The following is a 16,839-nucleotide window of genomic DNA, read 5'->3' on the forward strand; positions in this document are numbered from 1 at the left end:
GAGAGCCTGAAATCAGGTTGGGCTTATTTTGGAGACACTCACCTTTCCCCAGTGTTTTTTATTTATCTAGAGGTGTTTAAAGGTGGCAGTTAAGTTTACGTTCTAGCTGTCTAATTATCAGGGACAAATGGTGTGCTGGAAATTAAACAAGTTTTGACCTAGTTTGAATGTGAAAAATGAATATAAATTTTTTATCTTGATTTATGTATGAGATTAATTGATAAAATTCCTTAATATTTGTTAAGTTGTTGACAACCTTCAGCCAACAGAAATTGTTGTGTCCTTCTCTTCTTTGTCTCGTTGGCATGAGACTCCACCACTTCCTGTGGAAGAAAAGAAATCTCACACAAGCATCAAAGGTGGGAAAGGAGACAAAGGGGAGGACAAGGAATTGACTACATTCACCAGTAGCAGTGTACTGGAGGGTAAGTGTAGTTGATACTTTATTTATCTTGTTGTTGATTTTACATGATGACTCCTCCCACTAAACTAGCTGTACTTTCACCTGGCCTCCTTAGCAGAATTCAGGCCACACCTAAACAAACCTCTATTTAATCAGGCCTTCTGTGCAGACTTCAGGCCACATATTTTACAGTGATTCTTGCATAAACTAACCTGTCTTTCACCAGGCCTCCTCAGCAGACTTCAGGCAACATAGTTTGGTCTTAGTAAAAGCATTTCAAATAATTATAATTAAAACTTCTCTGTACGGGTCACTTCATTAGAAGGTCCATTCTACGGTATTAGCAATTCCAAATGAGGGGAAAGGTACAGAGTAATGGGCTGTTTGCTTTTTAACTCTCACAGTGTAGAGAAAATAACATATGCATGTATAACTTTCACCTACTTGGGTTAATGGTTATTTTTTATCACTGTATGGAAAACCATGAGCAGTCTGAAGCAGACAGTTCATGAAAATGACTGCTTCACTGTGCTCAGTAAATGAATTTGAAATAACACAAAGTGCATTGACTTTGCCTGTTTTTAAATACAGAAATGAGCTTTCACAGTGTAGGCTTTTAGTATTTTCTGAAAGTGCACTCGTTAAATTTTTAAAATATCAAAAACATTAAAAAAGTTACTGGCTTGTCAATTTTTATAATATGCCTCAGTAGTTCAGAAAGTAAAAGTGATGATGCAGAGCAAGCCATCTGATGAATGTACCTCAGAAGTAAGGCCAATCCCAGTACTCTCAAACTCAAATCAATTACCCCATCATTCAGATTTCGAAATTGAGAAAATTTTGTAGGTTCTTGAAGATGGTTACTGACAACCAGCTGCAAAAGGCTTTGATGTTTTTAAAATTTGTTGTATTAGCTTTCTATGTGGCTTAACTTAAACTAAAAAAAATTCTAGAAGGTCCCAGATTTTAAAAAAAAAGTTTGCAAGGGTCCAAGCAGTGACTTCTGAAGTGGATACATCAGTTTTTTCATTCAGATCTTCATAAGTTTTACTAATCCAATTGATAATAAACTTGTAGTAATTCAGGAAATGGAGCTATCTGACGATATGATATCCAAAATAGGCATAAAAGAGGTAAATATTAACATGTTATATGGAGAAAAATTATCAAATTTTAACTATTGCAAATATTTAATTGTGAATAAGCTGGGAATAAAAGATCTGCCAAATATTCAGATTTTCTTCACACCTTTACTAGCAAAATACAAACTAATATTAAATAGGGCACTTGTCATCTCATTACATATAACACTATCTTCTCATTATATAGCAGGGGCCCTGAGTGGCTGAGTGGTCTAAAGCACTTTCCGTTATGGATCACTGCCATCTCACCTCTGTCTGCATGGGTTCGAGTCTCAGAATTGGCCAATGTGGTTATGTGAGAAATCTTGCCAATAGCTTCTCGAGAGTCAGTGGTTCTTTCTGGGGATCCCCGGGTTCTTCCTCCACCATTAATACTGGCCGCCATGTATAGCTTATCGTGTGCTGAAAAATGGCGTTAAACCCTACAACAACAACATCAACAACATTACATAGGACATTTTCCACATGTTACACAGGACACTATCCGCTTGTTAGATAGGGTACTATCCTCTTGTTACATAGGATACTATGTTTGTCTTACATAGGACACTTACCATCTCGTTGTATAGGAAACTATTTTTTCATTAAATAGTACACTATCTTATTACATATGATGCTTGTCTTGTTACATAGGGTACTATCTTCTTGTTACATAAGACACCATCTCATTGAATAGGACACTATTTTCTCATTACATATAACACTATCTTCTCATTACATAGGACATTTTCCTCACGTTACACAGGACACTATCCGCTTGTTACATAGGGTACTATCCTCTTGTTACATAGGATACTATGTTTGTCTTACATAGGACACTTACCATCTCGTTGTATAGGAAACAATTTTTTCATTATATAGGACACTATCTTATTACATATGATGCTTATCTTGTTACATAGGATGCTATCTTCTTGTTACTTAAGACACTTACATTCTCATTGTATAGGACACTATTTTCTCATTAAATAGGACACTATCTTATTACATATTATGATGCTTGTCTTGTTACATAGGGTACTATCCTCTTGTTACATAAGACACCATCTCATTATATAGGACACTATCTTACTACATATGATGCTCATCTTGTTACATCATTAAATCTTATGTTGAAAATTGTTAAATACATGTAGCAATATTGTACAATTATTGATATTTACTTTTGCTTTAACATGACTTGGTGCTTGTCATGGATTCCATTATACTGGTTAACTTCTATTACGCATGTGACATACCCCACTATAAGGCATATGACACTGGAGATTTAAGGCCTTCTTGAATAGCATTATAGTCGGGGATGACTGCATTGTTCTAGCACTGGAAATGGTATTGTATAGTAAAATTTTATACAACAAATACCGTAAGGCATAGGTCGAAAATGAGATATTATATAATTTTTTAAAATTGTACCGTTATCTAGTTCATGTTGTGTGTACAAGTTTGACAAGTGTTAGAATTCTTGAAAAAACAAAACAGTTTAACTTTTGGTCTGTAAAAATTGATAAAGGGTTAATTCCCTTGTAATCTCTGACAAAGTAACATGATTCCAGATTTTTTTGTAAACGAGTTATTTAACTACTGTCCTTTTTGTCTCATGCTGTTATTTATCATTTCTCATGCCATATCAGATGAGATTTCTCTGTCACAAGTTGAGGGTGAGTCCAGCATAGGTGTTAAATGTTTTCTGTATCTCATATATTTTTCAGTTCTTTATTGTCAAGCATCAGTTCTATTTTGTCAGTAGTGTATAATATCTGTATATATTTGGCAATTTTATTTTGTCAGTAGTGTATTATATCTGCACATATTTGGCAATTTTATTTTGTCAGTAGTGTATAATATCTGTACATATTTGGCAATTTTATTTTGTCAGTAGTATATAATATCTGTATGTATTTGGCAGTTATATGTTCTTTTTGCATTACTTTTAGTTTGATAATGAGAACATTGCAATTTATCTCACATTTATGAGATGATATGACTGATTTTGGTTTATATATGAATATTATTGCATCATAATTGCTGTATCATTTTTAAATCCTTTTAGCTGTAAAATAATAATTTTTGCCACAGCTGAAAAGTCATGAATCTTCTTGCTGCTTTTGTTCTTTTTTTATGTCAATGCTTTCCTTAAGTTTTTAGATTTCATTTTCACCAATTTTTAAAACCCACTTCAGCTCACATTCTGTATCTTTTCTATTAGTATTCTGTCATTTTTAATTCATGTTATTGTCTGTCATTTTTACTGTTTTATTATTTCATTTTGGAGGTACCAAATATTTAAGCTTAAAATATTAGTTAGAATTTTTGAAGTACTTGCAGACTGAAAACATTTTATGAGATGAGAAAAAAGTTTTCTCACCTAAATAAATTTCTTTGATGGATTCTTGGCATACAAAAAATGAGAGTATGAATAATTTTAGAAAATACAGTGTGATAGATAGGAACACTGCCAATTTCTTATATCTGTGTTTGTATACATAAACCCATCTGCAGACAACAGAAACACAGCACTGCAGTTGCATAATGTATTCAGTTTGGCGTTATTTAATACAAAATTTTGTACCTCCACAATTCAGACATAGAATCTTTTATGTGTAGAGCTAAATAACTATTTCTTCATTACATAATTTCAAAGCCTACTTGAAATAAGAAAAAGAAATTCCTTCCTGCTAATGTTTCATTGGTGTTCGGATGCTGGGCAAAGATCAGAGTGTAGTAGTTTAAATTACAAATTATTGTTTGAATCATGTATCTAACAATAAGTATTGTTCTGTGGTAAAATAAGATAACAAAAACACTATCTTTTTTGATTGTCCCAAATGTTCTTATTTGAAAGATCGCTTTATAAAAGAAGTTTTAAATAGTCTATACAAATCACAACCTTTTCCATTATCTTTGTTTATTTCCTTGCTTTATTTTCCAGTAACAAATGATTCTGTCAGATTTATTACTTGTATGTACATTTCTTTGTAACAGCATCCAAATTATAGTTAACTTTTTTTGTTACTGTTTTTGGAGACAGTAGGCTAATGTTTTCTATAGATTCCATGAAATTCTTTGTATTTGGATTTGACAAAGTTTCTGAAATAAATATAGTTCCAGCAAGGTCAGAATATGCACGGATCCTTCTGCTGCCTATTACAGTCAGACAGCTAATACTAATAAGCTTGTGTCTAGGTTGTGTACAGTCAGACAGCTAATACTGATAAGCTTGTGTCTAGGTTGTGTACAGTCAGACAGCTAATACTGATAAGCTTGTGTCTAGGTTGTGTACAGTCAGACAGCTAATACTGATAAGCTTGTGTCTAGGTTGTGTACAGTCAGACAGCTAATACTGATAAGCTTGTGTCTAGGTTGTGTACAGTCAGACAGCTAATACTGATAAGCTTGTGTCTAGGTTGTACAGTCAGAGAGCTAATACTGATAAGCTTGTGTCTAGGTTGTGTACAGTCAGACAGCTAATACTGATAAGCTTGTGTCTAGGTTGTGTACAGTCAGACAGCTAATACTGATAAGCTTGTGTCTAGGTTGTACAGTCAGAGAGCTAATACTGATAAGCTTGTGTCTAGGTTGAGTACAGTCAGACAGCAGACAGCTAATACTGATAAGCTTGTGTCTAGGTTATGTACATTCAGACAGCTAATACTGATAAGCTTGTGTCAAGGTTGTGTACAGTCAGACAGCTAATACTGATAAGCTTGTGTCTAGGTTGTGTACAGTTGCACCTGTCTTACACATGCATACAAGTCACATCCAGCTGATAACTGCTGTCACAATGTGCTGGCAAGTCTGGGTGTGTGCAGTTTCTTAAGACTAATCAGTAAAACAAACACAGAAAAAAACCTGCTCTGGAGTCGTTGTACATGATTAGGGTCTATGTTGTTTGCAGTTAGAAATGGTACATAAGTAATTATGATAATCTCAGTATTTAGTAATGATTTCACAATTGTATTTACATGTATATATGTTTCTTTTAGACATAGCAAAGCTAACTGAAGTTTAAATTTGTTGTGTCATTTGTAAAGCATGTTGTAACAATATCATCTTTAAAACAAGTTGTAAAAATATGATCTTTAAAACAAGCGTTAACAGTATGCTCATTTCAGCAAATTGTAGCAATACGCTTATTACAATGTGCTGTAAAAATGTCTGAAGAAGTTGTAACAAAATTCTTATTACAGCAAGTTGTAACAATATGTTCTTTATAACTGGTTTTAACAATATGCTTATAACAACATTTTCTAAAAGGCCTTCTTGCCACAAGTTGTAACAATATGCTCTTTAGAACAAGTTGTAAGTATATGCTTTTTTAGAACAAGTTGTAACAGTGTGCTTTATCACAAGTTGTAACAATGTGCTTTATACACGTTGTAACAATGTGCTCCTTAGAACAAGTTGTAACAGTGTGCTTTATACACGTTGTAACAATGTGCTCCTTAGAACAAGTTGTAACAATGTGCTTTCCCGCCACAGGTTTCTAGTTATATGCTCATTACAGCAAATTGTAGCAATAAGTTTATTATGGCTTAAATGTTTGCAAGAGGTGATGTTCAGTGGTTAGAAAAAATGGTAATTTTACCCCTACATGTGGCAAAACTCAGAAATGGACCCATGATGTGAGGGGTGCATTGATTTTGTGTCTCTGTCAGGTTCTTCAGGTACCATATCTTGTTTCCATGATGATGAAAACTAGGATACGACTTCTGATTGGAAAAAGTAATTCAGGTTACAAAGCTTCTTATTTGTATCACATGCTAAATTAATGCCTTCTGCTGTTGCAGTGGAAAGTGCTTTCATTTAATATATTAAATATATTTTTTTCAACTTAGATACTGAAGCTAGTCTCAGAAAATAATGATTGCAAGTAAACCAAAACAAATACATCTAGCTATTTTACTATTTATTTTGTCTAATTGTAGGTTCAGTTGGTCGAGATCAGGCAGCACCACCTGTGGTTAACCCTGGAACTCTTGTTGCTGAGCCCTACTCTTGGAAGAGTCTGGTTACTGGACAGCCTATTTTGCGTATCAGAACAACTGCCATAAAAGCAGCAGTTCTCTGTCTTCCAGCAGGGTACTGTCAAACAACTTTGAGAAGCCACTAATTTATACAATGAACAATTTCCTATTATGTCAAACAAATTTTGCAGAATTAAATAGGTTTTGTAAAAACCAACTAAATTTATAGCTATTTATCCTCATGCATTGGCTGGAGTGTGGGGGTGGTATTGTGACACTTTCTATGTGTCCATCTGTTTCGTGTCTCCTCCAGAACTGGTGGGTGGAAACACATAAAACCTTTTACAAAGGTAACAATCTGCTGAGTGGTATGATTTTTGGGTCAGTCCCCTGGGGTCTCTGGGAGAAAGTTTTAGGTCATTACAAAGAATTTGAAATTACAGGACATTTTTTAATAATGTATTTGTAAAACCAAATTATGCATATACAGTTGTAGCAAGAAGATGCATGCTATATGCAATGAATTTTGGATTAAGACACCTGGCTCATGATCCGAATTAGGGCACATGGTGAGGACTTAAGATCCCTAGGTTGCAGACCTGAGAAAGGGGGTTAAGACTCCTGGGTTATGGTCCAGAAAAGAGCATATGGTGGGGGCATGAGATCCCTGGGTTACAGTCCTGATAAAAGGGGTCAAGGACCCTTGGGTTATGATCCAGAGAAAGTAATTGGTTGGGGTGGGAGATGTATATTAAAATGTGTGGGGATTTGCCATGTTGAGCCATAGAAGAAGTTCCAGTAAGTTTTGCAAATGCAATATTATTGTGTATGTTTTAGAAATGAATAGCACAGGGAAAATTGAATTACAGTAACTAGATTGTGCAAAGTTTGATTCCAATGTAAAAGTGGCAGTGTGCAATCTGACAAGTCAAAATTTTGCAACACTATGGTTTGTTAGTTTCCTGAAAAATGTTTACTGATTTGTAAATTTTAACAATGAATACGATCAAGATCACACATGTATATTTGATGATCGAATGATTTTTTTTTGTAGTTCAACTGCTTGCAGAAACTCAATTTGCTATAGTAAAAACCACCATTGATTTCCTCAAATCAAAAAATACGAGATAATTGATTTTTCCTCAGCAGCCTATGAATGATGGATTGTTTTTAAAAGAAATTTTAAAACAGAAAAAGCTTTTTTTTTCTTCTACCTCAAGAAAGCTGACTTACATCTTTTTATGTTAAATAAGAATGATGATAAGACCATTCTTGATAATAAGACCATGTTTGATGATAAGACCCTGCTTGATGATAAGACCCTGCTTAATGATAAGACCATTCTTGATGATGAGTCAGTGCCTGATGATAAGACGATCCTTAATGATGAGGTCTAGCTTAACGATAAACCATGATAAGACCAGTCTTTTATGATAAGATAATGCCTGACAAGACCATACTTAATGATAAGACCATTCTTGATAAGTTCATGCTTGATAGACCATACTTAATGATAAGACCATTCTTGATAAGTTCATGCTTGATCGACTATGCTCAATGATAAGACCATGCTTGGTGATAAGTTCATGCCTGATGATAAGACCATTCTTGATAAGTTAATGCTTGATAGACCATGCTTAAGATAAGACCATGTGTAATGATAAAACCATTCTTGGTGATAAGTTCATGCCTGATATGCCTGATGTTAAGACCATGCTTAATGATAAGACTATGATTAGTAGACTTATTGCCTTGCTTGTTTTGCAGGCGCCATGTGTTGAAGTTCATGATGTCTGCCCCACTTGGTTACCATGTGCACCTGTGTTCCACAGTTCAGTTTGTATTTGGAGATGAAGAAACAGTCATGGCACAGCTTACCAAGGTATCACAATTGTTTACCCATTTTCATTCCTCTCCCTGAATGTAGAAGGGGCATATAAATGTAGTTTCAGAGTTATCCTTGTTGGTACATTCATTTGGTTAAGGGGGCAGTCACCAGTTTTTATGTACTTTTGAGAGAGTGACATATGTACGATGAAGTTGTTTGCATTTAAAACATGCACAGTGGAGAGAATGTTGGCACACATCTATGCTACTTTGATGTAATGTGGCTGACATTTCTTTGGATATTGTACTTTTGAAAATCGTACATGATCTAAAGACACTGCTAACTAAAATGACTGCTCCCTTGTGCTAAAAAATCAGCCTGAATTAGTCTAAAGTACACTATCCTTTGCAGCTATTAAATAGGGAAAATGAATTTTGCCAGACTAGACAATACCAACTTCTGAAAGTGCATTGGATAAATTACCAAATAAATAAAATGAAAAAAGTTATCGGCTCTTTTTTTAAAATACAATTTACCTCTGAAGTTCAGGAAGTGAAAATGACCAAGTGGAGATAGCAGTTTTTTCAAAAGTGCACATCTCGAGTAAGGCCAAGCTGTATATTCTATAATCCATATTACACCCATCAATCATATACCATAATAAAGGGAATTAAAAGTTCTTTGAACAATACCTAAGATATACAATGTCTTTTTTAAATAGCCAATATAACCAGTGAGGAAACCCAGGCAAATTCTTTTTCTTTAAAATTTTAACCCTTTGCAAAATAAGATATTGTAGAGCGCCACCTAAGTTTCATATTGAGATGACATGGATTAGCATTCATGTTTAATGAACATATTTTTGTCCCCTTGCCTGATGTTGAGGATGATATAATTATGTCTCCCTCCCCATTCTTCCATCAGTAGACAAGATGGTTTTAGTTTGCTGTGTTTTTATTTTTCTTGAGCCTCATACGGCGTACCCATGGATAGAGCCTATTGGTGCTGCTAGATCCATGGTCAAGGTCACTAGATCTGAAAATGCGATTTTCCTTTCTGCATGTAAAGTCAAGTGTCCTTGGCCAAAGTTTTGTCAAACATAAAAGGTACACTATACTTGGGCATGGGCAACTCCCAATTGATTCTGAGGCAGCAAGGTGAAAGGTCATGGTCACTTGAGCCAACTTTGTAATTATACTGGTTTCAGCAAGTAAAGTTTCCTGGAGCCAATTATCATTTTACTATACTGGTAGTTAACACTTGAGTAGAGGTCAAAAGTCAAGGGCACAGGAGCTAGAATTGTTTATTTAGGTTCCACATGATAAATCTACTATGCTTGTTTCCCCACACTAAATTTTTATAAACTTCATGAATACATTGGAAAAGGGAAGTTTCTGTTGAGTCTATGATAAAAAGCAACAGAATATTGCATCCAACTTACAGGGGGAACCCTGGTATAAGGTACTATTTTATTATATGAATTTGGATATAGCACAATCATTTCACAGCTTGCAATGTTTTGTCATGAATGTTTCTTTTCCCTGAAAGTACTCAATACATCAGCCAAGCTAACAAACAGATAAAAATAATTCATTTCTGTTTCAGAAACATAGAGATCATAACCCAGTGTTCATAAATTAATTTTTTTTGAGTTTAGGACTGTCTTAATCCTGATTGTGATATAAATTAGTAGGTAGTAAAATTCTTACTAGATGTCTGATTGGCATTTTCTTTATTCCCTTCTGATGCCACCCCATCTCTGCCACCTGAACACACATTCATAGAATTCTGGGTTCTTCTTGTTATACCTCGATTCAGTACATAATGAAGTCAGATGTTATGAATCACAACTAATTTTTATAAACTTTGAGTACTTAATAATCAGTGACATGCCAAATTAAATTTATGCAGAGCTATTTTGCAAGCAAATTACAAGTATATCTGTTACAGCTTTATGTAAAATTGTGAAAATCATATGTTTAGAATAGATAACAATGGATTAGTGTCCTGCCTATAAGTACCACAAGTAAGTTACACCCCATAAAGTTTGTTATAAATGCTCACAAAACATTGCAATTTTATAGTTATCTATTCCAGTATGAGTCTGTTGTCTCATGTCCTCTAAGCTTGCACAGGGTCACCATTTGAGTTCAGTACCTCTTCCCATGATGCTTGATCATAATGTTGAGAAACATATACTCATTTTTATTACTGATGAATGGGTTTGATATCACATATTAACTGCACAGTAAAACTCAATGTCAGGGTTGACGCACCATAACCAATTCACCAGGTGTGACAGACTTCCATTTTCTCATGTGGCTGTTGTCAGTGAAATCCACTAGACTCAATAGTATTTACTCGCTGAGCTGCATAAGGATGTGTTTGATTTATGATCATTTGCAAGAAATCCTCTTCCAGAAATAGCCTTAAATAACACTTGGATTGATATTCTCCATTTCTACATTTAATTTTGAAATACTGCTCATTAGCTGGTTGACCAGAATGTTGTCTTTTTTTTTCAACTAGCATGATATCACATTCATATTCAACTTCAGTTTGGACACTTTCCCAACTCCAATAATCTCATCTACTTAATAACTCATTATTGTTGTCTTTGCTGTCATCAGCCAGAATTTGCCTAGTGAAAGCATCGTCATGAGATGAATCATGTTGAATGTTGGCCATTTTTAGTTTTCAAGGTAGTGTGAGTTTAACCAAATTTTTGTGGAACCTTTTTTTTAAATGCATGGCAAAACTATGGCTGAATAGTTGTTCCAGACCCTATGTACCAAAGAATTTAACTTTTGAAACAATTTAGGTCCAGCTGAAATAACCTGATTTGTAAACAGTTGCTTGCCTGAAAAACAGCATATGTTGTGACAAGTGTTATGGGACTTTTGCTGACAACACAACTTATGCCATGACAAGCTACTTGAAGGGTTACTTAGCATATAAAACATTTTCTACATTTTCTCCATTATTTTCTGCAGGAAAGCTGCCGCTTTGTTGATAATGCTACACAAGTGATGAACAGCATTGGAAAATGTATCAGCAATTTTCACGATACAGAGGCCTTCAAACAGGCATGGGATGAACTTGTCAGCTATCACTGCCCGTATTTTAATGACAAATTGATGTCAAAGCAACATCACTTCCAGGTAATACTCCAAGATTTCAAAATAATAAGAATTTGTTTTTTGATCTAATACAACAAAATTATTAGGGCCATGCCATTGGGATAAACTCTTTGTGAATTAGTTTCTATTGGGCATGGAGTATATCCAAAATGTAAAAGATTTACATCTCTATTTTTCCTGCCGAGTAATTAGGTTGTTATCTTCTTCATGAGTAGGCCTGTTGCAGGGTCGGAAGCAAACCTCAAAAACCTTGCAAAACCTAAAATTTAATTTTGACCATAGAAACCTAAAAAGCCTAAAAAAATGAAGGAAACCTAAATAAATAAAACAATTATAAAAATTTACTTAAATAATGAACAGTTTTTACCAAACCCCCACAAAAATGCTGTTTTGCATCTGGTTTTTGTTGGGCTAACCAGGTAGTTGAGAAACCACATGAATTATGCAAATTATAGACATCCCATCATTTTATTTTGTCATCTGATACCTAGTCAAATGTTTAATACGTATTAAGCTCACCATGGAGTTAATCTTGCAGTTGCTTTGCCTTGAATGTCAGATAAAATTTAAAGTCTTGAAAAGTAACTAAAAAATCCCTCATATTTTAAATTTAATTCGACTTCTTACCCTGCCATCACTTTAGGGTCAAAAGTTAAATGGTAAACATCACTGGCTGAAAAATGAATAGTGTTTTAGGCAAAAAATTTCAGTTCTCAACCATTTACCTTCACCAAAGTTTGTGGGTTGCTTACACATTTAATCGTTTCAAATGGCATTAATATTTATTTATTCTCCTTTAGTTTTATCAGTCACTTTTGCCATCTACGAAGTAATGTCATTTATTTTCAACTGCTCAGACTTTTTTATATTTTCTTGCACATTGAGATGAACCAGATGAACTTGTACAGTATAGCTGCTGAACATTACGTCTTGCTATATTAGTTGTGTATTGTCTGTGCATCAGCGATTTATTGTTACCAGTAGAGATTTTACATCTGGTTCAGTTTTAACAAATCTTGATATCAGTATCAGTATACATAAGGTCTTGAGTGATTTTAATAATAATGACAGTTAGCTTATAAACAAGATGATCTGACATCTGATTGATTCTTATCATGCTAGAGACTTTATTTCTGAACAGACCTTGATCAAACTTGATGTGTGACCTTATATCAATAAGATCTCTGACAATTCTGTTGTAATCCCATGTAATAATGTAGTTCAGTCTGCATTGTTAAGTACGCAGAATTTTTATGTTGATGTATATAAAATAAGTAATATTTAGTTTCAAGATGAAATCAGATTTAATTCATTTTCCTTTAGTAATTAAATTGTCCATTTAAAATTGTAGGTGTTTAATGACGCATTGTATGCCTGCCTGAGAAAAGTGCTGAGAGACATAGTCAATCCAGACATAGCATTTGCTTGGAGAGCATTTAATTTTGATGCTACGAGCAAGAATATCCTGGGCATTACAACTGGCAGTCGACCTGGTAAGGCAAAATCCTGCAATTCAGAAACTTTAACATGTGTTTCAAGATTTCTTCAAATTGTTATATGCTAAGTTTAACATTGATTAACCTCATTACAGAAAGGAAAAGAAGAAAAATTAATTCTGATTATTTCTGCATCAGTTCTGATAGAAAAAGAATTTTATATATATATATATATATATATATATATATATATATATATATATATATATATATATACCTCACTATAAGGTGCTTTTGTATAGTTTAGTCCCTCTCTAAGGCAGGTATAGTTGTGGATCCCATTATATTACACAATAGTCTCACTATGCATAAAGTACCCCAGTATGAGGTGACCTCCATGTAACATGATACACTTTTATGGCTCATTTTAATGGTATTTTGAGGTGTGTGTGTGTGTATATATATATATATATATATATATATATATATATATATATATATACAGTGTGACTCCGCTATAAAATGGTAGTTGGAAGCCATAGAACCTGACCATGTTATAGACTGAACTATGTTATAAGCAATCAGGTCAGTTAGCTGAAGAAAAGGATGCATGTACCCCAATAAATTTGGGGGGGGTGGTAGGTAATAAATGTGGGCGCAAAAATATGTGCTTCATTGGCACAGTTACCATCTTAAATTGATGCATTTTTTTTCTTCATTTTTTATTTTTCTCTTTTATTTTTCTCTTTTTTCTTTTTTTCTCTTTCCTTACATACATGTCTAATGTATAGCATGAATGGAGTATCAACACTGTGTACTCACCCATGAATCATTGAATCCACAATACACGTAATTCCATTGGAAATATGCACACACACACATTTAAAATATTCAATACTTTTGTCACAGGTCATATAGGTCTGAATTCAGTGGAAAAAAGAGCATAATCATGTAACGAATGATGAAGCACATTTACTTTTTAGTACGTCCCAAGTCAGTAAAAGTTAGTTTGTGTTTTAAGCTGCTGTTGGTAGTGCTTGTAATCATAAACTTTTTTCCTGCAAAAAGGAAACTTTCACAGCACAGTAAACGTGTTCCAGTCATATTTGAAAATGAAACAATCCATCAGATTCCATTGCTTTTATTTAAGTTTGGTACTGACTTCCTTTAAAGAAAGGTTCTTTGTTTTTATTGAAGATTGTAGTCGGCTTTCTTTAATGAAGGGTGCCTGCATTATTGAAGTCACCACTAAAGGACAGCTTTGGAGAACCAAACAAATGCCCGTTTCTTATTGTGGCGCCATCATCAGATAATTGTACTGCACGAATGAGACTGATTTTTTTTCTTCAGTTGCTATATATGTTTTCATAACAGTCAGTGCTTCAAAGGTAATTGGACATCATTTGGTTAATTGTAGTTACTGTTCCTCCCTGCCTTTTGAATAGACCAACATGTAAGATCTTTTTTTTTTTTTTATTTTTTTTTTTTTTACCTTTTTGGTAGCAGAGAGATGCTGCCTTCCACGCATGCATCAGAAATTTTAAAAAGGGTCAACAGACGCAGGTGTTCTGGTCTGATGACAGGGTTTACTACAGAAAATATGAGTGTTCTGAAGGATTTAATTCTGAGCGAAAAGAAGAGGAATTTTACTTACCATCCACATACAGATGTCAGTGTATGTAAATATATTAATTACTAGCAGACAGCCAAAAATCAAGCGGAAGATAGATTATGAGATAATGCCTCATCCAGTTGATCTCCACTAACAGAAACAGATATCTCACAACATACAGTACTCATGCTAGATGTCAACATAAGCGGATTATGATATAACGATGCACTGTTAAGATGGTTTGACAATGTGGACAAATATTTTGATTATGTAACAATAGATAAATTTCAGTGCATTTTATATCAAGTTTGAGGCTTTCCTTCATGGGGCCTCTGAATTTCTCCACTCCAAACCAATAGTTTTATATACAAGTTTAAACAGCCATCAGTGTCGCCAATTAAAAAACAAATCGCCAGATGGTACATTTTGTCACCAATAAGGACAAAAATTTGCAGTTTGTGACATCGGTGAAGCCCTGCTCGATCTATGAATAAACTTTTTACATGTTATTTTTCATACTTTTAAGAGAAGAAACTATATATTTGTGTATGAGAAAAATACATATCAAATTTCAGGAGCCACACAACGATTGTATTGTATTATACATACTGATCTCTTCCCCAAAATGATAATAAATATTTTGCGGTTTATTTTACTTTTAAGAAAGAAATTGTGTTTTTCATGTATGAGAAAAATACATGTACTTGAAATTTTGGGATCCACACCACAGCTGTGTTATATCTGAATTTGTGTTATAAGGGAGCGTGCTATAGCAGGGTCACACTAGATAGATAGATAGATATATATATATATATATATATATATATATATATATATATATATATATATATATATATATATATATCAATGGGTCAGTTTTCCTTGTAATCTGAACTCCATCTACACTGATTGTTCGAGGGAGATCATGATCACATTTGGTGTAATGTTTCACAAGAATAAGTAGATGACCCCGCTGGACTTGGGGGAGGGAGTGTAGTGATGTAATGTGAACTATGATTACACCGCTGTTGACAAAGTGATTATGTTTGATACATATTTTTTTTGGGTGAAAACATGGAAGCAAAGTTTTGAAATCCTGGATGTAGCCCCAAGGAGAGGCAGTAAGGGTCAAAGGTCCATTTTCATAGATGATAAAAGTGTAATTATTTATCACGACTTCCTTTGCAAGTCTGGAATTACAATATCATTATTCATTTGTTAAAAGAGTGACAGCTTAAATTAAATTGCAAATAATTTCTATTTTTTATATTTACAGCAACAGGACAAACTGGTCGAGGGTCTGCAAAACAAGCCCCACCTGCTCCAACCAAGAAACAGCGTAAGTTGCATAGTGTCTAGCTTTATACAAGAATGTTTGTTTATTTTGCAATTAGATGTGACCTTAAAAATATTTTTATTTCATTATCTTGCTTACCTCAAAGATATTCAGAGATAAGCCTTTGTCAACTGAGATTACTTTGAACCTAATATAAATGTTTCTGTTTGATTTGATAAATCAGAAGAAACTAAAATACTTTCTACATTCCAAAATCTTTGAAATGAACATAAATAGTTATAAGTTATTTTTAAAGAAAACATTTGAAGAAATGTTATTGCAGGAGTCTTTCACAAAATAATGTGAATGTTTGGTTTAGAAATAATTTATATATGTCAAAGTCAAAAGGAGAATCATTTTAAATGCATATCATTGTTTTGGTTCAGTGTAAGCTAAGTTGATAATGGGATCAACTATAGATAAACTATTCAGTCCAAGGCAGTGTATGTGTTTTTCTGAATACAAGCTGGATTTTGTGTATTTTAAGAAAAATTCACAATCTGTATTTCAGATAAAAGATTATAGTCAGTATTTAATATAGATAAATTAATACTTTTGCAGACTTAATAATAAGGGGATGTGATTTATTAATAAGTGACTTATTATCCAATACATATGATCTTTGTTTATATAAGCAAGTGTTTTGCGGTACAGATCATTTCAACTCGTACTATGCACAGGTAAAGTTTATTCATTTATATGGCTATGACAAAGGTATGCAAGAAAAGGTCAAAAAAATGAGCTTGAGTGCAATTGGTACTCATTGGCATTATTTCTGATTTCTTCAATTTTTAAAGTCATATTTCTCATCAAGGAAATGATTTTTGAATAGGCATGTATTTCCAGCTCAAGAACTTTGTTACTATGACTTTCCATGTTGGAACAGTAGTCGTCACTTTGGGTTTGGGCAATTATAGACCTGTTTTGCACTAATTTTCTATTTGAAAGCAACACTAAAAACTGAATATTGAGAACACC

The 16,839-nt window shown here is 33.7% G+C and overlaps 1 protein-coding gene across 15 annotated transcripts in view; it reads left to right on the top strand.

Annotated features, from left to right (window-relative positions):
* The window catches only part of LOC149786326 (androglobin-like), a 303,462-nt gene that overhangs the window by 217,424 nt on the left and 69,199 nt on the right, over nucleotides 1–16,839 (top strand). For all 15 annotated transcript variants that reach the window (XM_089976736.1, XM_089976732.1, XM_089976733.1 and 12 more), the window contains 6 exons: nucleotides 246–425; nucleotides 6,471–6,624; nucleotides 8,277–8,391; nucleotides 11,331–11,498; nucleotides 12,829–12,970; nucleotides 15,802–15,864. In XM_089976736.1, the coding sequence (XP_089832862.1) occupies nucleotides 246–425; nucleotides 6,471–6,624; nucleotides 8,277–8,391; nucleotides 11,331–11,498; nucleotides 12,829–12,970; nucleotides 15,802–15,864 (822 nt within the window). The remainder of the gene's footprint in view (nucleotides 1–245; nucleotides 426–6,470; nucleotides 6,625–8,276; nucleotides 8,392–11,330; nucleotides 11,499–12,828; nucleotides 12,971–15,801; nucleotides 15,865–16,839) is intronic.

This window comes from Sinohyriopsis cumingii, chromosome 12 (genome assembly GCF_028554795.1).
Source record: "Sinohyriopsis cumingii isolate HCF-2022 chromosome 12, ASM2855479v2, whole genome shotgun sequence".
NCBI classification, from domain to species: Eukaryota; Metazoa; Mollusca; class Bivalvia; order Unionida; family Unionidae; genus Sinohyriopsis; species Sinohyriopsis cumingii.